The 24,745-nt window shown below is 36.4% G+C and overlaps 1 protein-coding gene across 1 annotated transcript in view; it reads right to left on the bottom strand.

Moving 5' to 3' along the window:
* The window catches only part of TOP2B (DNA topoisomerase II beta), an 89,990-nt gene that overhangs the window by 12,464 nt on the left and 52,781 nt on the right, over positions 1-24,745 (bottom strand). Inside the window, exons 21-32 of the mRNA XM_036760485.1 lie at positions 24,463-24,694; positions 21,261-21,395; positions 20,138-20,338; positions 16,581-16,776; positions 16,347-16,438; positions 13,350-13,505; positions 13,114-13,197; positions 10,270-10,467; positions 9,189-9,333; positions 7,029-7,190; positions 4,253-4,448; positions 3,030-3,109 (exon numbers count right to left, since the gene is read on the bottom strand). Of these exons, the coding sequence (XP_036616380.1) occupies positions 3,030-3,109; positions 4,253-4,448; positions 7,029-7,190; positions 9,189-9,333; positions 10,270-10,467; positions 13,114-13,197; positions 13,350-13,505; positions 16,347-16,438; positions 16,581-16,776; positions 20,138-20,338; positions 21,261-21,395; positions 24,463-24,694 (1,877 nt within the window). The remainder of the gene's footprint in view (positions 1-3,029; positions 3,110-4,252; positions 4,449-7,028; positions 7,191-9,188; positions 9,334-10,269; positions 10,468-13,113; positions 13,198-13,349; positions 13,506-16,346; positions 16,439-16,580; positions 16,777-20,137; positions 20,339-21,260; positions 21,396-24,462; positions 24,695-24,745) is intronic.

The following is a 24,745-nucleotide window of genomic DNA, read 5'->3' as shown; positions in this document are numbered from 1 at the left end:
GGTATGGAAGTGACCCGGTATTCTTGTAGGCTCCACCAAAAGAGTACAAACTCAAGTTCTACCAAGCTACCAGTAGAAACCTGGTGGCAGAATTTGTTTTCTGTCAAAAACTTTTTAGACCATCTCTAAATATCCATTTAACTTTTGGTACTCTGGGTATGAAATCTTTGCTCAAATTCCAATTTGGTGACATACTGATAGAGGGATTAAACCAATTTAAAATTTAATTTGAAAGAAGATGTGAACCTTGTCTGAATTTAGAATCATGGGATTTAGATCTGGAAGAAACCTTGAAGATCAACTCTTTCAACAACCTCATTTTACAAATAAGGAAACTGAGTCTCACCCAAGGTTATACAACTATTAAGCAATGGAATCAAGATTGAGACTCAAATCTTCTTCCTCCAAATCAGTAATACAAGCTTTCTCCACAATACAAATTTTCTAACACAAGCCATCTTGTGGGGCGGGGGGGGGGGGGGGTGCATTTTAGCTCTTTGCTTAGGAGAACTCTACCAGAAACCCAGATGTTTCTGTGTATAACAGGGGTTATAACCAATTTTACTAAAGTCTGATAGGAGACACTGGCCAAGGAGGAAGAAGCATCCACATAGTTTTATATTTAATAACAGTGACAAGAGCAACAATGAGTATGCAAGGCCCTCTATGGACAACACCCACATGAACCTGACCAACAACACAGCAACCAAGAAGCGTCCAACACACAGCCTAGTCACGTGGATTTGTTTACGGAAGTGAAGGTGTTTGTGATAACATTAAAAGAGAGGGCCGCTGCTACCAGAAATTACTGAAAGGTCATCCTTAAGAGGTGTGGATACACTCGACTGATAGAGATTGTAAAAGAAAATGATAGAAACTATGCAACATTACTGCAGGTTGCAAAACTTTAGCATTTATTGAATACCTAGGAAAACATGAGCAGGGAGCTAAGATTACATACCAGAAGCTTACCGCCTTTAAATACTAATAGACCGCTAATGGAATAAACTATATCCTAATAAAATTGGAGCTTTCTGGAAGAATATCAAGTCTCAATTATCTACCATTCTCTTTCCTCCAAGCTTTCGTACTTTTGTTAAAGGCACCATCATTCTTCCGGTCACCCAAATTCAGAACCTTGGAGTGATTACCAACTCTTTCCTCTTCCTCAATCCCACATGCAATCATTGCTAAGTCTTGCCCCCATCCCACTGTCTCACCCTTCTCTCCTCTTCCACTATATGACCACTCTAATTCAAGCTTTTATTACCTCCTGCTGAAACTACTGGGACAGCCATAGAAGAGATTAATGATGGAAAGGGACCTTAGAGGTCATCTAGTCCAATCTCCACATTTTACAGATGAGAAAACTGGGTCAAAAAATATGAAGTGACTTGCCCAAGGTCACTCAGGTCCTTAATTCTACTGTCCCAAGGAAGAGACTTCTTACTGGCCTCCTTGTACTCAGATTCTGTGCTTTCTAGTGTATCGGCTGCCACATTGACATTGCTAAAGCTCAGATCTGACTGTGTCACTGCGCTGCTCAGGAGGCTTCAGGAACTCCCTCTGGCCTCTAGGATAAAATATAAACTTCTGCTTGGTATTTAAGTGCCAGCCTCTCCTCTAATTCCCTTCATTGCCATCCAGGTTCCAGCCAAGAGCTTATTTGCTCTTCCTTGTGCGTGTATGGCATCCCTTCTGCAGCTGCCTGCCTCCATGCCTGGAATGCTCTCTCTCCTCATCTCACCTGGCTCAGAGTGTGCCCTCCTTAACGAGGCTTTTCCTGATTTCATTATTGATGAGGAGGAGGAAGAGAACGGCCCACATGTATCTAAAGCTTATCCTCTGCAAAGTGCATCACAAGTATCTCCTTAGATCCTCACAACAACCCTGGGATGCAGGTGTGCTTCTTACCCCATTTTACAGATGAGGAAACTGAGGCTGAGAGAAGCTAAATGGCTTGCCCAGGGTCTCACAGCTAATAAATATCTGGCGCTAGATTTGAATTCAGATTTCCTGACTCTGAGTCTGGTGTATCACCGAGCTGCTTCTAATCTATCATTGATTCTCCTAGGTATGAGGGTCAGCCACCTTCCCACCCATTCTCACTTAACTTTTTTTTATCCTGCATTTAGTTATCCATGAACATGCTGTTAACCCCCTAAGGACAGAACAGTTTACTTTTCACAGCGACATCGCCATCACACCATCACCGCACTGCACAGGCTGGTCTAACATAGTGTAATACAAAGTACGACTTTAAACAACAGTTCCCTTGTAACTTCTAAAGGCACATTTGATGACTCTTAATAATAATAAAGGTTTTCACAGTGCTAGAAGGTTGACAAAGCTCTTTCCTCTCCACTTCACTGTGAATTAGGTGGTGTAAATCTTATCCTCATTTTACATAGAAGTAAACAAACTCAAAAAGTTAAGTGATGTGTCAATGATTATATGTTTATTAAATGTCAGAGCCAGAACCTGAACTTGTACATATATGTACATGGATAAGTATGTATATGTACATATACAAACACTGGTGTATATACATATATTTTCCCACACATACATTTGCACACACAAACATATGTGTATTATGTATACATAGATACATGCACCTGTGTTTAAGGACTACATTTACCTTCATATTTACATGCATGTACATGTGTGTGTGCATGTGTGCACATGTCTGTGTGCACATTGTAGATACATGCGTGTGTTTTCCCATACATGTATGTGTGCCCACATAAACCTATATGTAGATGCACATGGATGCATGCATCTGCATATAAGAAGCAAACTGATCTTCCTCACTATACACAAATATTTGTATATGTAAGTATGCAGACATATATAGATATATGTGTATATACACACACATACTTTTGTGTATGTGTATATGCTTTTCCTCTGAAGCCAAATGAATATTTCTTAATTATCCATAGTTTGCTTTGCTACAAGAATAAAGATAAATCTTACACTACTATAAATCCCCAATAAGGATGAAAATAAGGAAAAAATGAGCATACCATCTTCTGACTTCTGTGAATAAGAAGGGAATGAGAACAGGTTCCCAAAATCCTGGGTTTTCTTGTCATGTGAGGATTTTCTAATATTAAAAAGAGAAATTAAACTATAAAGAGACTGTTTTAAATATGAAGTTTTACCTCTATCAAATAGAATGCCTGCTACTTCATTCTTTGAATCAACAGAACAAGCTCTAAATCAACTTATTAAACTTCTTTTAAAGACTGATTGTAGGAATAATAACAACAGCTCACATTTGCATAGTGCCTTATGGTTTGCAAAAGCTCTTTCCAAACAATAAAATTGTGAGGTGCACAATAACAAGTGTTATTACTCCCTAATTACAGGTGAGGAAACAGAGTCATAAGTCATGGGTCACCCAGCCGGTAAACATCAAAGCTGGGGAGTGAACCCAGTGTTTCCTAACTCCATGTCCACTAAGCCACATTTCCTAAGTATTTCATCTTAAAACAGAAAGTTAAAACAAAGACATAAAAGAGGTACTTATTTAAAAATTAACAAAATATGATTTGTAGTAATAACCTCATTCTCAGATTTAGAATGACTTGCAGCACTGAAGCTTAATTCAAATTCACACCTTGATTCAAAGTATCCTAATTACTAGAGCCCAAAAGAGAATGTTCAAGAGACCACTGACACAGACACACACCCACACCCACAAACTCCCAGAAAACTTCTTGTCTTTGTCTCAGTGCAGCAGAGGACAGGACACAGGGCTAACAAGTGGACCCCATTTCTCAGGACAGGGACCTCTGTCTAGTAGACAGCACTCTAGTGCCCAGGTCAGATAATTGCCAATGAATAGTATTCTAGGAATTTGGCCATATCAGTTGTAATAAGGAAACAAACAAATAACTCAAATTTGGTATTTTAAAAAAAACTTAACCTGAGTTCATAGTTTTGCAGTGATATGGGAAATGAAGCAAGACTTAATTGCTTAAATCAAGGCTGAAGCTCTGAAGGGAAAAAAAGGCCTCCAAATTCCCCAGTTTCTGTGCTTTCCTCCTTAATCACAGTTTCAACTGCAGAAGTGCATTTATCACGTAGTAACATCTATTTTGTTCATTTCATGAGAAAACCCCTCCCTTCCCTAAACTGATAGTTTAAGCAAGGCAGGGAGGAGAAGAATGTTTGAAAAACAGCACTTTTAAAGTCCATGAAAAAACAGCTACCAAAAACACCTACCAGACAAATGTGTACTTACTCTGGAGTTACTTTTGATTTGACTGGAGAAAAAGTATAGTCATCCTTATCTAAACCATCTGAAGGAATGAACTCATCATCTCTATCATTTGTCACAGGAGATGATTTTACTTTCAATTCCTCTAAATCATTATTGTCATCTTCATCAGCATCATCTTCCTCTTCCGAAAAATCAAAAGTATATTTAGGCCTTTCCGCTAGGAAAAAACCAAACACAATTATTAGGATTCAGACTTATTAACATAAATAAGCTTAAACATACAAAGTACTTCAATATTTTAAAAAGCACTTCATTCTTTTAGGCTGTATCTATGTACATTCAAAATGAAGTACAAAAGTGAGACTATTACAGTGGATAATTAAATTTAAATTAAATATTTTCATACTGTAATACCCCTCTTTCATGCTTTCCTGGGGACTGGATGGAAATGCTCTAAAAATATCAGAGCTGAGGAAAAAAGCCTTGGAGATTACTTAATCTAACAATTAAAGATGAGGGAGCTAAGGGTCTAGAAAGGGAGTGACATGTCCAAAGTCCTAAAATGGGGCAGAGTTGGGGCCAGACCCAGTGTCTGGACATTGTTCTTTATACTATATGCACAGCATCAATCTAGTGTCCATAAAATAATGAGGATATTTACTAAGTGTTTCTGAGACAAGCCTGAAAATTATGGGAAATGTAAATTAAGACATTATCAATACCAGCATTTAATGGACCTGGGGGAAAATTTGCCAATTTTAGGGGAAAAAAAGGTAAACAGATTATGCAAATAAGAAGTTTTGCTATTTTTTATAAGAGTGCAAAATTTTAGTTATCTAGCAAACCAATTCTCCACTTTGCTTCTGTTATGTAGACAAGTCAAGGTTTCAGTTCAAAACCTGTTAAAACATCAAGATACTTTCGTTTGTCCTTATGTTCTCAGTGCCTATAAATGCCAGGCACATGATAAGTACTTAAAAAATGCTTGCAGGTTCACTTAAATTCAGGTAAAATTCTAAAGATGCTTCTCTAATACACTATAAAGTCAAGTATTTTCTTTACTGCAATCATTTGGGGATTTGAGCAGTAGTTATAGTACTGATCTCCAACCAAAAAATAGACACACTAGAAAAAAAAGAAATATAACTATCCTTCATTCCATGCAAAATTTACTTTTCTTTAAACAGTAGCACAAGGTAAATAGAAAGCACTGTAGCAGCAACAAAATGGAAAGTGAACATTAATGGTAACCAAGTCTGACCATAAAGAGATATGAGAATGAACCTATGTCCCTTCACTGCAGAAGGAGATGACTATGGATGTGGAGTACTGCACATACTACTGAGCTAGACTCATGTTTCATTAGTTTTGGTAAACTGCTTTCCTTCTCTCTTAAACTATTAATATAGATAGATAAACAGATAGATGTATGTATATGTATACGTATGTGTGTGTATATATATATGTATATATATATACACACACATATATACACACATACACATATATATGCATATGTATGTGTGTAGAGAGAGACTATGGAAAATTACTTTTCTTTAAATAATAGCAATATGACAGTGTAAAAAATATACATATATAATACTGTAAAATGTGTGTGTGTGTTCATATATACATCTATGTGCCTGTGTATGGGGGCAGGTAAGTGGTGCCATGGTTAAAGTGCTGGGCCTAGAGTCAAGAAGATTCATCTTCCTGAGTTCAAATCTGACCTCAGACACTTACTTTGTAACCCTGGGCAAATCACTTAACCCTGTTTGCCTCAGTTTCCTCATCTGTAAAATGAGCTGGAGAAGGAAATGGCAAACCACTCCAGTGTCTTTGCCAAGAAAATCCCAAATGGGATCATGAAAAGTCAGAAGTGACTGAAACAACTGAACAAATAACATGCAAATATAAAAAAATAACATTAATTAAATAGGCAACTGATTTGTTTTAAAATATATGAAGCCAGAAATTAAAGAATTTTGAAACTAGAATAGATTTAGAGAGCTAGAAGGGCCCTTAGGAAATTATCAAATCCAACCACCTCATTTCACAGACAAGGACATAACACCCACAGAGGCTAAGGGCCTTGCCTAAAGTAATTTATACCCAGATACCCTGACTCCAGATCCAATGAGAGTTCTTTCCACTAAACCACGCTGCCTTTATATTAGACAATGACATATGCTCTTAATCCCAGTTATGGTGGTCATGGTGATTTACCCAAAGCTGGAGGAAAGCCCGATTCCATGAGCTATGAGTATGGAGTACAAGGATTCACCAAGTATAGGAGAGATTCCTGTGATGCAGTGTAAGAAGATATTGAAAAGAGAAAAAAACTCTATAATGAATAAGTCACAAGGCTGGCTACCACAGGAGCCCTTTCCTCCCTAAAATGTTTTAATTCAGTATTGTGGGGAACAACTCCAATTTTATAATGACTTAAAAAAACCTAGGACTCATTTCACAGAAATATACTCTGTAGCCAACTCTGCCAGAAAGCATTTCTTTTTTAAGTGAAGGATGCTCAAAGACACAGCACTTCCCACTGAAAATTCATCACTAATTCTATAATGACTTGCCTTTCCTATAAGTTTCTCTCTTACTGTAACAACTTACAAATTCATTTAAATTTCCAACTCATTTTCTTCATTTAAGTGGTATTTTTATACATGCAAAATGAATGAAGTTCTTTGGTTGAAAGAGACAGCCCTTAAGAATCATTGTTTGGACATGAACAACTTGGTAGAAGCCTCTCCTATAGAATATAGTGATCATAAATATCTAGCAGTACCAGCAGCTCGTCTAAGCAGGGAGTCTCTTGGAATAATCACAGGTTCAGTTTCTTCCAAGTCACTTTCTGACTTGGATTCATCATCAGACCAAGGGTTTCTTTTCTTCACTTTCTTTGCACCGGATTTATTAGAAGAGAGAGGTGTTTTTCTCACTCTGGTACCTAAAGTCAAGTAATTAACATATAATAGTTAAATACTCCAAACTTGTAATAACCAGTAATCTTTTATCATTAATAGTAAAAAGCAAAGCAAGAACATATACATTATTAGCCATATTATATTACCAATGATATTTTTTAATGTAGTACTCCTAAAAATTGAGAGGTTTATTCCAACTGGCTTCCACAGAAGCCTTTCTCTGATGCCTTATCTTGGTGTGGAGGTGGAGCTACGTTCTAAAAGGCATTATCAATAGAAAGCAAGTTCTGTCTGGTACTAGAAAGCTGTGAAGGCTTTGGGAATGGGGCCCAGCAAAAGACTATTTTCTAGAGATGAACACAAGTAAGTTCTGATAGGGTTCATGACCTGAGGATCGGTCACCAAGTGATTATTTCAGTTACAATTACTCAAAAAAAAAAGGTGTACACCAAGGTTTAGAGGAAATTCTCAATCTGCATCAGTGGATAGATTATCTCATCAAGGAGGGCCCAAATCTCTGGACCCTACTCTTAAAATAAAACACAGTTTGAAGCCAATCTAACTTCTTTCCCCAATATAACCTCTTCTTCTCGCTATCATCCCCACTAGCTATTATCTCCTATCTCTCCACTCCTTTGTGGCTAAATTCCTTAAGAAGCCAGTCTACATCCTTTCTTCTCTTTCCTTATCTTTCAACAATCTGGCTTCCGATCTCATCATTCCACCAAAATTGCTCTCTCCAAAGATACCAGTGAACTCTTAGTTGCCAGATCCAATGGCCTTTTCTCAGTCCTCACTCTCTTTGACCTCTACTGTCTCTGACAATCACTCTCTCCTCCTTGATACTCTTTTCTCTCTAGGTTTTCAGGGCACGGTCCCTCCTGGTTCTTTCTCCTCCTGACTGCTCCTTTTCAGTCTTTTGCCAAATCTTCTTCTAGGTCATGTCCTCTAACTATAGGTAACTTCCAAGGCTTTGTCCTAAGCCTTCATCCATTCTCTCTCTCCACTTCGTCATTTGGGGATTACATCTGCAGCCACTGATTTAATAACAATCTCTATGGTAATGATTCTCAAATCTACCTATCCTGCCCTAACCTCTCTGCTGACCTCCAAACTCCTATCTCCAATTGTCTATTGGACATCTCATTGGATATCTAGTAGACATCTAAAAGTTAACATGTCCAAAACTGAACTCATTATCTTTCTCCCAAAACTGTCCATTCTTCCTAACTTCCTATTACTGTTATGGGTACCACTATCCTCTCAGCCACACAGGTTCAAAACCTAGGTGCCATCAATTCCTCCACTCTCACTCCTCATATCCAATCTATTGTGACAGCCTGTTGATTCATCTTGCATAGATGCCCCCTTGTCTTCTTTGATGCTGCCACCACCTGATGTAGGCCCTCATCACCTAATGTTTGGACTACTGCAACAGTCTCCCCATTCTAGCCCATCCTCCACTGGCACAATGACCTTGCTAAAGTGCAGGTCTGACCAAGTCCCTCCCTTACCTTATAAACTCCAGTGGTTGCATATAGTCTCCAGGATCAAATAAAAACCTCTTCCATTGGGTATACAAAGTCCATCATCACTTTTCCCACCCTCACCTTCCCAGCCTTCTTAGATCTTAAACCTCCATCACTTACTCTACAATCAAGTGACACTGGTCTCCTCACTAGACACACCATCTTCCAACTCTAGGCATTTTCTCTGGCTGTCTCCCATGTCTGAAATGTTTTTTCCTCCTCATATCCACCTTCTGGATATCTTCAAGTCCCAGTTAAAATATGCCTTCTACAAGAAGCCTTCCCCCATCTCCCTTAATTCTATTACTTTCCCTCTGTTGTTTATCTCCAGGTTATCCTGCCTGCAGTATTTATACGAGAGCAGGGGACTGTCTTTTGCCTTTCTTTGTAAACTGCAAAACTTAGCATTATGCCTTATTAGGACACACCAGCACTTAATAAATGTTGATTGACTGAGACACCTTTAATTATTTTTATACACAAACAGCTCACCAGGCTCCTTTTTCTCCCTTTTGGGTTTGGGTCCTTTAGGTGCCAGAGTAGATATTGTCAATGAATCTTCTCCTGCACCTTCTGCTGGTGCTCCACCTAATTCATCATCAAATTCCACTTTTATTGCTGTAGGATCAAGATCACCCTAAATATGAGAAAGGAAGTTGAACATGATTGTATGTCTTTATATACAAGAAGATACTGCCTGCTTTAGAATGTACTTGTATCTAATGCATTATCTGTTAGAGTTACCAGTTGATAGGAAAAGTATCCTGAGACCACAATGGACAGGTGGAAACCATAAGCAGAAGAATCTGTAGCTTAATTTCACCAGGCACCATAGCAAATGATGCTGCTTGCTGGTATGATTCACAGATCTCTAGATATAACAAGTATCCTTTCTCAAGCAAAAAGAAGGCATTTGGCTTTTTCAGCATGAAAGGCACTTTCAGGCTGGTAATTATGCAAATTAATTAACTCCTTTAAGATTCCAAAGCAAAGTTCTAAATATGCTATGGTTGTATATGGGATATCATCCAGGAAATGCATGAACAGAGAGGATGGGTGGTTAGTTATGTATCAAGAGTAAGGGACAACAGATGGACAGCCTAATTGCTACTCTAGTAAGCAAAGAATGTTAAATAGTTTGGAGGAAGGTCTTCAAAGCAGATCCTCTATAAAAGATTTATAGGAAAACATGGTACCCAAGAGATATCCATGTTGATGAGATTTTTGGATCAGCTGACATAATGTAATATATTTATCAATTCTAGTCTTACATTGAAAATTCTTGATATAATTATGTTTGATATTTTCCCTTTTTTAAATCCGAATTCAATTGTTTTTCCCTGCATATGGCCTTTAACTATTTTTGAACCCCAAAAGAAAGGAGTCCCTCTATCTCACTTAGCATTATCAACCAGAATATGGAACAAAAATTTAAGGATAGAGCGAAAAAACAATGTTGAATAATGTAACCACTGTATAATGGTTTAATTACTCTTCATATTTCAGTAGCACAACTCCAGTGAGCTCTACCAGCCTGACTGGATTAAGATAAGAGGCTCACATTTTTACCCACCTTCTTTTTCTTTAGCAACTTTTTGCTGGCATCAGCCTTCATGGCAGAGGTAATCTGTGGAATGATCCTTCTACCATGGGGTGAGGGCATAGTTTCTTCCAACTGAAGCTTCTTTATCTTGGGTTTGCCAACTTTACCTTTTATTGCTTTGCCAGTCATTCCAGCCAAAGCATCTTCTCTTTCCTGGGATTCCACTTTCTAAAGAGTAATAATAAGGGAGTGACAAAACTGAAAAATTGCCTTGTGGAGTAAAATTACTGTAATTATAGTAAGATTAAAAAAAAACTTAACCCTTACAAAACAGTGAGAAAGAATTCCATTATAGAACACATTAAATTTTGTCCTGCATAAGATGGTGAAAAGAACATTGGTCAAGAGGTCAGATGACCTGGATTCTCAATCCCCCTCTGCCACTGTGTGACATTAGGCAACTTACACCTCTTCTGGGCCTTATTCTTCCTATCTGTTAAATGAGAAGCCTGATTGGGAAGATGTCTAAGATCCTTCAAATTACTTAATTTTATGGTTTTATGTTATTTTGGAACAAGGATCTCTACAGTTTTCAGAAGAATATCGACTAGATTTATCAGATTCATTGCAAGTAATCAACAAATATGGTCTTAATCACAGCAGTCACATTATATCTATTTGCTTGTTGTGTTTGTCCTTCGTTTTCGAAGGGTACCTTGACATCAGGGAAATGATGACATGACTTGCAGTTGACTTTGATTTGAGTGAGGGAGGGCTGTAACAAGGTTACCAGCCTTACTTTCTCCTCCAGAGCCATCTGGGTCCAGTGGCCTGATATTCATCAGGACAACTAGAGATGGTCTAGGATGCACTGGGAGACCCTGGCCCTTTCAGGCTAAGGCCTTTTCAGGTTCTCACTTTGAGATAGCGAATAGGCCTCTTTAAGAAGTGAGTCAAGGGATGGCCCCTTTAATTAGAAAAAAAGAGAAAAAAATCAAACTGGGAGGGGAAGACACTAAGGGTTGCTAGTCAAAAGAGAAATCTATTTGCCTAGATATAGGGAAAAGAAGAAAATGTCTAAAACAAAACATTTCATAAATAGAATGATTCATATCTTGTTTCAATATAATGTGGTCAAAAAATTATGACAAAATGAAAAGGCATCAATCTAGCAGTGCTCTGGATGAGGGAATGACTATTCTTAGCACTGTTATTCACATTACAAAAGAAGACCCCCTTTCATAATGAAAATCCTTTAGAAGAGATTATTTTAAAATCTTGGGAAAAGGAGCCCTTTTAGAGGTCTGGCAGATTCTCTTTCCCAAGTATAAGGGAAGAGGGATATTTTAAAATATTTCACAGAATGGTCCACATGAGATTTGCTTTTGTTTACAAATCACTAAACTCCATGAAATAATATAACATTCCTTGACTCAGTACAAAACCACTTTTCCAGACATACAAATCCTAAAACCATCCAGTCTTGGGAAAAGAAATTGGTTTGAATGGCAAGAGATTGCTCTGAACTCAAAGGAAAACAGAGGAGTTTTCCCTGGGGTTCTTATAGGGCAAATTCAAAAAATAAAGAAATTAAAATTGCTGAAACATTCAAAGTCTTCATCTCATCATTTTCACAGGAACGGGTCAAATTTAAAGAAAGACTAGATTATTACTATTAGAATCTTTTTCGTTTTCTCTGTATTTTCAAAGGACTCTTTCATTCTTTGCAATGTTTTAAAATGTGTATTTTCAATGGAAAGGAACCTCTGAGATAACAATTGCAATCATTGGGAAACTGTAGTTAAATTTATATAAATTTCATTTATGAATGTTTCCCAATCTAAGAAATCTGATAATCCAAAAATACGGCAACAAGATTTAGATAAATAGATAAATATATCTAAAAATGCATATGTAAAATATATATTTGAGTATATTCAATGTTCAAAAAAACATAAAAGTTTTATTTCTGGCTCTTCATTAGAAATCAGATTATATCATACAATTCTGGTTACCTATACTTTTGAATGAGTTAAAGCTTTAAAGGATTTACTATTGTTATAAAATTCTTCAAAAGTTTATCTCTTATTATAAAGTTTAATCTGCTGGGACTTTTATAAGAAAGACCTTTGAGAAATGATCACTTTCTAGCATTTTATGGGAAAGCTTTACTTCCTCTTTTTATCTAGGGTTTATATGAAATTATGTAAGAAATTTAATTGAATTTATATGGTAGAATGTAAGCTCTTGTTGAAGGAAATGGCAAACCACTCCAGTATCTTTACCAAGAAAAGCCTAAATGGGGTAACAAAGAGTAGGACACCACTAATAGACACAACAGCTTGTACTTTTTCATCTAGAGTTCGCATGAAATTACGTAAGAAGTTTAATTGAAATTCTGTCAGAACGCAAGCTCCCAGAAGGCAGAGCTCCTGTCTCACTGTTGTGTTTGTACCCCCCAGCACTAGTGCAGCGCCTGATACACAGACAGCAATAACTGAGGCCTTGTGGATTTACTAATTGATTCTAGAAGTAAAAGGTTCTTCCTTCCTCGCCAAAGATCACAGTCAGGTTGACTTGGAAGTCTGGATTATTTTCATTCCAAATTACGTATTTAAGAAAGACATTATGAGAGTAATTAATACAAATTCAACTTATATGGTTTGTATATTCATCAGAATGGAAATATACTTTATGTTCAAGTTTCTTTAAGCTGAATTTTAGCACCTTTACTAATCACATTAAACCTCTTTTAAAAAGCCAAGATCTACACACAGACAGCACAGACAACATGATCTAGTCCAAAATTAAGTTTGGCCCTTGTTCTCTAAATATTTATTCTCAAAATCAATTTCCATATAGGCTAAAACGTACATCAAGTTCGTCAACAAAAGCTGCCAAATCTTCTTTCCAGAGATCTGAAGGAGATTTTCTTTTAAGGTCGTTGAGTTCTCTTCCCTAAAATAAAAATATAACTGGTAACTACAAACTTTAGTATGGCCTTTTTAAAACTTATAACAAAACATAATGTGAAATGCTGTATTTATAGAAAACAGAAATACTGATAACACTGAGATAATTTGAAAATATTTACTACACAAAATTCATACTTTTGTATCTCTCTGCTTAATCAGTTCTTCAACTTTTTCTTTAGTAAGACACCACAAAGACATATTTAAGATGTAGTTAAAATCAGGGCCTGAGGTAGTGCCTGAATCAGAGGAACTATCATCACGCTGGTTTTGTGTTTCTTCCTCTTCTGCTGCCTGGAAAGGAAAAAAAAAAAGCAATTAAACTTTCCATAGTCTCCTGTACATTAGCAGCACATATTTCAAGTATTAAATAATCATTATAATGACTTAATATATAATGACTCCCTTGGGGCAGGAGGAGGTAGGGGAAGAATTGTAGCTGCAGGTATATTTTGGATTATTTTAAAAGTGTTTCCTATTAAAAAGCTAAACTTTGTTTACAAAGAGATTCAATCTTAAGAATAATATGTTCATGTCCCAATGTATTCAGAAAATTGATATAAAATTAGTCAAACTATTAAGCCATGAAGAAAAATAAACTAATGACTGATAGTTGAGCCTCAATGTACCAATTAATTATAGACTGAACCCCCCCCCCCACGGAAAGTTGTCAGATTTTCATATTGGGAAATGAATGTGTAATTTAAAATTCAAAATTTTTGCCTAGCACACTATAAAATGGAAACTGCTTTATAATAATATTTATAATAACAATACTCACATTTTCTACCTAATTTAGAAATCTTATTAATCATCTGATAATTTAGAGACAAGAGAAAGTTCATTAAGAATTTAGTAAGGGATTAAGAACCAGACTAATGAGTTAGCAGAATAAGAATTAGCAAAGTTATGCCAAAATTTTATTTATAAAATTATTTTTATATAAGATTGTCTCAAAAAAAAGACCTAAATAAAACATGTTGATATTACTTTTCAGATAGCAAATACTTTTTTTCTATGTGTAACAAAATTAATATTAAAAATTAATTGTTGCTCAATTTAATTTCTGTTGCCATTGTATGTGTAAAAACAGTTCATAAGTTGACATTTTAAATATAAAAGGGTAATCTAACTACAAATATGTGATGCTTCATTACAAAGGTATATTAATCAAGTGCTAAGAAAAAATAAATAATATGATGTGGCTTAATCTATCATTGTTGTTGTATTGATGAATGAAAATTATCCATTGATAATCCTTTACTATTATTAATTATCCAGCAATTCCACGGATTTTTAAAAAACACTGCAAAAAACATAATATGAATGTATATTTTGGTTGTAAGCCACTATTAAAATTCATTTCACAATGTGCCATCAAATCAGATTTGGATATATTTTACTGAAACTCTTTTTGGACTGAGCTCTGGTGATTCACAAAGCATATTTTGTGGGATATTAAAGTAAAAATATAATCACCAGTGACACTAGCAACGTAATTTATTCTGACACTTTTAGAAATCTATTTTTAAAGATCAATATTTGTTTGTCTTTTAAATGGCAGCCTCTCAATCACTTCTCCAAATGTTACTTTAAAAAATACTTTTGTTAGTATGGATGGATGCCTTTTGGAAAAACTAAAATTAGAAACAAAAAGCAGTTTTTCCTACTATCCCAAATCCCACAGGTTACATGCAATTGAGATGAAACCCAGCAGTAAGTTGTATTCATTAAATGTACTGCTTGCAGCACTATCAGCTGGACATTCTCAGGACTGGAGCCACTTTTGTCCTTTGCACTAAAAAAAAATCAAACTCAGTATTTTACTAATACATTATTTCCCTGTTTTTGTTTGAACCAACCATTAAAAGGATGGATATTTTAATGCACAACTCTGTAATTTAAGGGTGGGAGAAGAGGAGAAGTAGAAGGTCAAGAGAGAACATGAAGAGAGATGAGAGCAAAACTGAGAAAATGAGCAAGTAAAAATCAAAATGAGCACAGTCACAGGAAAACAGATTGCTTGGGTCATCATAATTCACTTGGGATTTGCTTCATTCTGGCCACTCTATTTTCCTAACCTTTATAATCTATTAATCTGTATTTTCAACCACTATGTTACACAATTCCTTTAAAATTTATTTACTCTAAGGAATCCAATTGACTACACATTGGAAAAAAAGTCAAATAATGTAGATAAAAACAAATAGTGTGATTTGATGAAAGTTTTAAAGACATTATGATTGAGAACTTTTAAGAATAAGGAAAATTTAAGTTTCCATTCAATTAGGATTGTCATAACCATAGATATATTTCAACAAGATGCTAAAATTATATTACTGGTTTTGTATACACACATGGGATCCACCAAAGCTTTCTAACACTAGTTATTTTACATCTCCTCACTTTTTCGTATTCGTGTTCTCAATCATAATGTTTTCCTAACATTTTTAAAGACTATTACAGGGTGATGTTCAACCTTTCAATATTCCATTTGTTGAATGGATATTGCATGTTTTCATAATCTGTAATACATAGCTCAGTAGTAGCCTTTCAATCTGAGGTCCCAAAGTTCAAGTCCCTACAGAAAATCCTTTACAGAACCAAGCTTAGGGCTGTGTGCACAGTAGGGGCTCAATACACACTGGGCTAGTGAACTGAGCACTTGTCATGCTCCCAACGTGAACCAGGACCAGACCAAGTGAGTGGTGGCTAGCTGCCATCAGGGCTATGTCACAAATACAGTGTAAAAGCTTGTGTGCTACCAGTCCAACTCTCTGACCACAGACATGCACCTCACCAAACCACCACCACCACAACTGACACCCTGATCGGCAGGCTCAGGAAAGAGGCCAAGGAGACTGAGCTACCTTCTCACATCTGGAGTGATTGCTCCAGGTCATGGCTGAGTCACACTGGCAAAGGGCTTTGGGGTGGGTGTGTGCTGCAAATCCCTGTGCTGTATCTGTTCTGGGGATAAACAGAAGACTTAGTCTCCAGAAAGCACAATTCAGCACCTTGAGCAGCACTAAAGTGACATAGCAACACTTAGGGTTGGAGCTGGGGTTTCCACTGGTTTGCTTGAGGGGGTGTTTTTAAAAGCTTCTCTGAATGTCTTTTTCTGCAAATGATTACCTTTTCTTGTGCTTCTTTCCAGGCTTTCACTGGGTCAGATTCATAACCTCTCTGGACTAACATTTGAATCAAATCTCTCTTTGACCTATTCTCTATGTGAGGGAAAAATAAAATTAGGATCAAGAAAAGAGATTCATTTTGTATTTGTTTATATTCTACTGATCAAAATGTCTTCTATTAATAAAGTTTTTTCCACTTTAACTAATGTTCCAATTTTTAAAAGTTTCATCTTACCTATAGTGATTTTCCCTTGTATCTTCTCTAGAATGAAGCGAGCTTGATTGTTTAGCTTGGTGGATTCTGCCCCCAACATTCCCACAAGCCACTCCTTACGTAAACTATAATAATTTAACCTTAAATCAAAGAACTCCTTCAGAATATCTTGTACGGTCTCATACTTCTTCAGACATCCCATATGGTCAAACAGCACCTATTCAAAATAAAGATTTTAAATAAATTGACTTTATATTTCTATATTAGTTTGCATATTTCCTTATTTTTCAACTGTTTATTTGTCAACTTAAACTCAACTTATATGAAGAATGCTCAACCCTGAAATCCATTAAAATGACAAGATTTCAAAAACATTTCTCTAAATATCTCCATAGAAACCATATGAAAGAAACCTGATAAATTAAAATAAATAAAACCATTACAGCATTTGCAGTAATGACATTTGTTTAACTAAGAACACTTTCTTTCCAAAATTCCTATACAGTCTCCAGAGAAATTTTCCTCTTAGCCCAAAACTATCCATGCTGTTTTTCTATCCAAAGGCTTTTTTCTGAAGTCTGAAAAATAATGCTCACTTGAAAATTAGGACATATGCCATATCCCAATATACTGACTGTTTGCCTTTCCAAGGATTTTTTTGTACTCCATGTTATGTCCAAATTTGGCCATTCTTATTTAGTCAAAGGCATTGATCATGCCTTTCCAACATTTTTTCTTCCTCTCTACCTTCAACTCCTCCTGACAAAGGATGGCATAACTACTTAACATATAGAGGGTCATAGATCTAGAGCTAGAAGGAACCTCAAAAGCCATCTAGTCCAGCTCCCTAATTTTGCATAAGGGGAAATGAACAGATTTCTCCAAGGTCACATAAGCATTAAGTATCAGAGGAAAGATCTGAACCCAAGTCTTCTGTCTCCAGTTCCCAGTTATCAAGGATTAGGCTGGACCTATGGCATACCCCCAGAACAGGATTTTTTAAAAAATTCATTCATCATTAGTCTCATTGGCATTTTCTCCCTTCTTTTTTCACCCTTTATTTTAAGTGATTATTTTCTGAGAGTATGGGAGGAGGAATACATTGAGAAATAAAGGTGATGTAAAAATGGAAGATATCAATAGATTTTTTTAAAAATTAATCTCTGAGAGCAGATGTTTACATGATGTTCCTTTTTGCTATAAAAGTAAATCAAAGAAAAATTCCAGTTATTTGAGGTTTCTGGTTGTTTGGATTCTGAAAAATTCAGAGTACTGTTTGCTTCAGCTGACTCTAGGTGGCTCAGTTCCTGAGAGTGCTCTGAGGGCAGACACTTTGGGCCCCTGGGAACAGTTCACAAAGAAGGCTGGTCAAAGCCTACAACTTGGCCAAAAAAATCAAGGCTTAAATAACACATGAAGGCCTCCAAGGCTGAGGATGAAACCACAGAGAGGCTAGATACCTGTGTACAAAGAAAGTCAATGAGTTTCCTTTTCCAGGAATTTTTGGTTGCTTTTATTACATGTGTATGCATAATATAGTAAATAAATACAGTCAATATAAAATAAATGAATAACTTTCTATATATAAAATGTATTACCTAAACTATACATACACACATTTGTGTTTAAACTATTATACAAACATGCATTACACATATGTATACTACACCTACAAATGTACTCATAATAACTATCACTGTGACACAGACACATAAGGAGCCAGCTTGGCAGAGTGGACAGCCTTGGAGTCCAGAAGACCTGGGCTCAAATCTGAGTTCTGGGATAAACTGGCTCTCTGATCCTGGCAAGTCACTCAACTTCCACTGAACAAAGCTAAGACAAGAGTTTTTTAACCTAGTATCTATAAACTGGTATGGCGGTGGGGAGGTTTCTTAATTTTTCACTGACTTTCTCAGTAAAATTGGGGTCCCTAGGTTCCCCCAGACTGCTAAAGGAGTCTGTAACACACAAAAAGGTTAAGAATCCCTGCTCTGAGACTATAAGTTGCAAAGGAGATGCACATTTTAGACCTTCCTAGAGGCAGCTGGTAGTGCAGTAGATAGAGCTCAGGGCCTAAAGTCAAGAAGACCTGAGTTCAAATCCAGCCTCAAACATTTAGTAGCTGTGTGACCCTGGGCAAGTCACTTAACTTGCCTGCCTGTTTCCTCAGCTATAAAATAGGGATGATAATAATAGCACCCACTTCACAGGGTTTCTGTGAGGATCAAATGAGACAAGATTTGTAAAATGCTTAGCACAGTGCCTGGCACATAGTGGGCATTATATGATGTTTATCCCTTTCCCTCACCTCCCTCTCTTCTTTTCCTCCTTCCTGGGAGTTTCTCCATCTGGCAGTTTGCCATACTGATGGAGTGACAGAACCAGCCTCTATTCCACATACAGAGCCTCGTCTTGGCCCCCTGAACAAACTAACGGTTCTCCTGACTCTGAGTCTTTGCTCATTCTGTTCCCTAGGCCCCAAAGGCCATTTTCACCTACTAAATCAATAGTTATACTTTAAAGTCCAATTCAGTGTCACCTACATGAAGCCTTCCCTGATCCGCCTGTTTTCATCCCCACACACCTCTCCATCAAGTCTGAAACTATGTCTTATCTTAGGCTCTGGAAAGGTATAAAGGTAAAGGGCTTGACTCACAGCTGATGTTTAATTTTTATTAAATGAAAGAATATATTCATATTCCTATATATTTACAAGGTATGGCCATAAAGTAATGAGATGTGTCTCAAGTCACAGAAACACCAACTAATCAATCAAAATGCACTTACTAAGTCTCATTTATGAGGCCAGCACAGTGCTAAGCACTACAAGTACAAATAAGTAAATGAATAAGCATTTATTAAGCACTTACTATATGCCAAGCACTAGAGATACAAATACAAAGAAAAAACTAGAAGAGCTCTTGCTCTAAAGCAGCATTATCTTCTATTAGGGGAGACAACACGTCCATATGTAAAAATAAACAAAATTAGGTGATCTGGTAGAGGGAGGGCCTGAGCAACCATGGGAAACAGGAAAGTCCTCATGGCAAAGGTGGCACCTGAGCTGAATCTAGGAGGAAACTAGGCATTATTCTAAGAGGCACAGGCAAGGAGAGAGCTTCCAGGACAGACTCACAGACTGTATAAGGGACAGAGATGGAGAAGACAATATTATAGGTGAGGAATGCCAAGGCCAGTGCGGCTAGACTACAGAGTACAGTGCCTGGCACCTATCAGGTGCTTACATGTTTTATCTATCTGAATTGTGAAATTATTACAGGCTATATACCTAGAAAATTGACATTTAAGTTTTGTAAGAATGTTTCTAAAAAGTTGAATAGTTCTCCCTATCAAAATCAGTGAATATTTTAATAACATGAAGTAATATAATAGAAATTATGCAAGGTATGATGACAAAAATTCTTTCTATATAATCACACATTATTATATTTCCTAATAAAAACCAATTAATGGCCACAAACAACTTGAAGAAAAACACCTTTAGGCTTTTATATAGCCAGTAAAATTACTATTCTGACACCATAAAAGAAGAGTTTAGTAAATTCAATGTAAGTTACCATAGAATTACAGGTAAGAGTGGTCTGAAGCTTAAAGACTTTATGCAACCCAGCAGCTTCTGCTTGTACAAGTTTTTCTTCTGTCATCTTCACCACAAATTTCACAGTTGTATCTGTATGATATTCTTTATAATCAGAAATTAATGCTGGTGTTTTGTCTGTTCCATTCAGCATAGGTTCTAAAACCTGTTCTTTGTATACCTGCAAGAATGCAAAAATAAAAGCAGTGATTTACTGGTTACCAAAGAAAACTTCATCTTAGCTGTAAAACTTGGGGATTTTTCCATATAAAAATCTTACTGTTTTTTCTACCCCAATTTTCATTAAAACTAAAACTAATGAGTTCAAATATTTTTAAAGTTTGAATAGGATTTTGATTACACAACTGTCCTTTGTTGGTTTACTAGCTAAGGAATTCAGAAGTCTCTCACGCCATAAGGCTTTGAATAGTCATGCGAACTTTTGAAAACATTCATCTACTTCTCACCTCAACCAATTTCTGCCCAATCATCAAAGAAGGTAATAAAAAACCACCTCAGGAGAGAAAGAAGATAGCATGATGCAAGCCACAACTTAGGCTTTCCTCCATTATCAGAACCGGAAAGACACAGAGGACAAGAACTTCACACAGTTAATTTCCCCCTTCATTTCATTGGGTGTTTTGAACTTTGCTACATCAGTTACATGCCCCATGACATGACTTCAGTGGCCATATTTTTTAAGCCAAAACAACAATAAAAATCTACCACACCACCAAATAAAAGCACTATTATTTTACTTCTGCCTTCTAAGTTACCGAGCAGAGAGCTAAACTGAGCTCTGAACATACCATGAACCTTCTGTGAACTTTCAAGTTGATAACAGTTTGAAAAAACTCAATGGCCTCAGTTAGATGGTGTGCACATACACACATGCACACATGATGGGGGAAGAGGAGGACAGAGAGAGAGAAATTGAGCCCACAGACATACATTTTGAATACCATTTAGCCAAACTAAAACCCGTTTTCAGTACAAGTAAATCCTCATTATATCACAGAAATTTTAAAATATTTATTAAAATTAAATTCCAAGTTTAAGAAATTGCTTAGAACTCCAAACCATCGTAATGCATTTATACTAACCTGAGTCCATGTTCGAACTGGAAGCTCTGTGATCTCTACTGTATTTCTATCCACTACAAATATTTCACCACTAACAGCATACTGGTTCTGGCCAATTTCTTGGATGGTTCCTTTAAAATTCTTGTAGTTTGGAAGCTGTAAGCACAAATGAAAAGAACTTAGTGAATTCAAAGAAACCAGACTTCTCCTCCATGCTCTGAATCCATATTTTCAAATGCTCAGTGGACTTCCATGCAAGCCTTAATATTACTGGAGATTCAACATAACTAAAGTTGAACTTTTCCTTTTCCCCCCCACTGCCTCTGCCAGCTGGGCTCAGACTACTGGAGCCAACTTACCTATTTCTATTAATGATACTACCATTCTTCCGGTTGTACAGACTCAAGGTATTGGTTATCTTTGAACTCTTTCCCATTAGCTAGTTGGTCACTAAGTTGTATCAAGTTTTCTGCAATCTGTCTATAACTTTCCCTTTCATCCTCTTCTCCAAACCACTATCTTAGTGCACACATGTGTGAACTTATGCTCGGAGCAAAAGGAGCTTTCTCATGACCTATCTTTATGGCTCTGATCTCTACTTCAAGCCACTGTCACCAAACTAACCTTATTAGAAAACTCTTTTGATCATGTTATGTCCTGTTCACAAACTTCAAAGGTTTCATAACCTCAAGGAAAATTCCAAACACCTTAACCAAGTATTTATTCCAAACTTTCTCCTACCTATCTCCAATATACCTTTCATGGCTTATTTCTTAAATATTCACTTGTCCAAATCCTTTCCTCTGGACTGACCTGTTCCCCCAATATGCCTTCATCTGCCTAATCCCACTTGATTTACCAAGAATGCTCATTCTCCCTCCCTCTGCCCATAATGATTCTCATCCTTTCAGAACCAGAGCTCTCACTCCATACCTCCCACGGGGGTATGATGCCAGATGGGACCTCTCACCTGGATATAATCTCTTTCCCCTGTAAGTTCAATAGCAATTATTTAGAAATTAGTCATGTGACTCTTTGGTAATTCTTCTATCAATGTCTTAGAGAGGTACAAGTACTCATTTCTTGTCTCCTCAAACTGCAAACTACTCAAGGGCAGGAACTGCATCTTATACTTTTATACTTCTCTGTCTCACACAGAGCTTTGCACAAATTAGGTTATTAAAAATTATTACATTGTATTAAGTTATTAATCATCAAATTAATTTTATTAAAATTTTCAATTTGATTCATTCAATAAAAACTTTCATAAAACTCCCATATCCAAAATAATTTAAAGCAAATATGGTGATCATGGAAGAGACTTGTACTTCTACTTAAACATTCTAGAACTAGATCAATGAAGTATAAGACTTTTAAAATAACTTTAAAAAATTTTTTCAGATAGCTTTTTTCTTTAATATGTCTCAGGACAAAATTTCCAATTAACTTTTGTTTTTTCATGGCTTAATCTTTGGGGAAAAAGGGATTCTTCTTTTTAAAAAAATCAGAAAGGGGACAGGAGAAAAGAAGGTAAGAAAAGGAAATTAGAAGGAAAAGAAGCTTTAAATGTATGGCACTCTCATTGTTAGTATCCTTATAGATTTCAAACTATCTTATTAGTTTAGGTAGATGTATAGCTAGGTTTGGTTATCACATTTGGTATATTTCAGAGGTATGATGAGAACTAGGAAAACTGGGGTAAATGACTTTTTCTTCCCCAATTTTGTGGGGTAGAAAAGAAATCCCAAGTCCTCAGGTTTCAAATTTCCCAGAGATTTGCATCTGTAAATAAGATATAAAGCTATTGAAGATGGCGGAGAGAAGGCAGGAAGTTGCCTAAACTCTCCTCAGTTTTCCTTGGAAACAACGTGAAATCAAGCCTCTATCAAAAAGAATTTGGGAGCAACAGAATCCACAGAAAGACAGAGTGAAACAATTTTCTAGCCCAAGACAACTTAGAAGGACTTCAGAAAAGGTCTGCTTCACTTAGGTAAAAGGGGAGTGCAGCCCAGCACAGGCAGTGTCATTCTCCTATTGATAAATGTTCAAAGGATATGAAGAGGCAGTTTCCAAATGAAGAAATTAAAGCTTCCTATAGTCATACGAAAAAATGCTCTAAATCACTATTGATTAGAGAAATGCAAATTAAAACAACTCTGAAGTGCCACCTCACACCTATCAGATTGGCTAATATGACAGAAAAGGAAAAAGATAAATGTTGGAGAAGATGTGGAAAAATTGGGACACTAATACATTGTTTGTGGAGCTGTGAACTGATCCAACCATTCTGCAGAGCAATTTGGAACTACGCCTAAAGGGCTATCAAACTCTGAATTCTTTTTGATACAGCAATACCACAAAAAATATTTACATCAGCTCTCTTTGTAGTGGCAAAAAACTGGAAATTGAGGGAATTCCCATGAGTTGGGGAACGGCTGAAAAACATGTGGTATATGAATGCAGTGAATGCTATTGTGCTATAAGAAATGATGAGCAGGATGATTTTGGAAAAACCTGGAAAGACTTACATGAACTGATGCTGAGTGAAGTGAGCAGAACTAGGAGAACACTGTACACAGTAATAGCAAATTGTGCTACGATGAACTATGATTGAGTAGCTCTTCTCAGCAACATAATGATTCAAGGCAAGTCCAAAAGACTCGTGATGGAAAATGCTATCTACATCCAGAGAAAGACTTATGGAGTCTGAATGAGGATCAAAACATACTATTTTCACTTTTTTTTTGTTTTTGTGGCTTCTCCCTTTTCTTCTGTTTCTTCTTTCACAACACAACTAATGTGGAAATATATTTAGGTGATTGTACATATATAACCTATATCAGATTGCTTGCCATCTTGGGGAAGAAAGATGGGAGGGAAGGAGGGAAAAATTTGAAACTCAAAATATATTTTAAAAAATGAATGTTGAAAACTATCTTTATATGTAATTGGGAAAAAATACTATTTACCAAAAAAAGATATAAAATTATCTTTATATCCCCAGTACATAGCTAATATTATGTAAATATGTTTATTGGGCATATGCCATAACAAATAACAAAGTTATTTGAAACATACATACCAAATCAGCTCAGAAATAGAACCTTTATTTGTATAACATGCCCCAGAAGAAAAACTTCAACTTTTTTCAAAGTAATTTTACATATATATGTATACTGTTATAACCAGAAGAAATCCAATCTTACAAATGCTAATTTATTACCATGGGATGAGGGTCCAAGCCATCCAACATCCGTCTGACATTGTTCACAATCTCTCTAGCATCATAGTTGGGAAGTTTACAAGCCCATCCAGTACCAATGCCCTCAGCACCATTTATTAAAACCATGGGAATGATAGGCATATACCACTCAGGCTCCACACGCTGGTTATCATCATAGAGGAACTTAAGCAGGTTGTCATCCACAGAAGGGAAAAGCAGCCTTGATAGAGTGCTAAGAATAAGCAGAAAACAGTATCTGTTGAGATTCTGATAACAAAAAGTT

The sequence above is a fragment of the Trichosurus vulpecula genome, chromosome 5 (genome assembly GCF_011100635.1).
Source record: "Trichosurus vulpecula isolate mTriVul1 chromosome 5, mTriVul1.pri, whole genome shotgun sequence".
Classification (NCBI taxonomy): Eukaryota; Metazoa; Chordata; class Mammalia; order Diprotodontia; family Phalangeridae; genus Trichosurus; species Trichosurus vulpecula.
The sequence above is the reverse complement of the archived record's forward strand: the minus strand, read 5'-3'. Positions and strand labels throughout refer to the sequence as shown.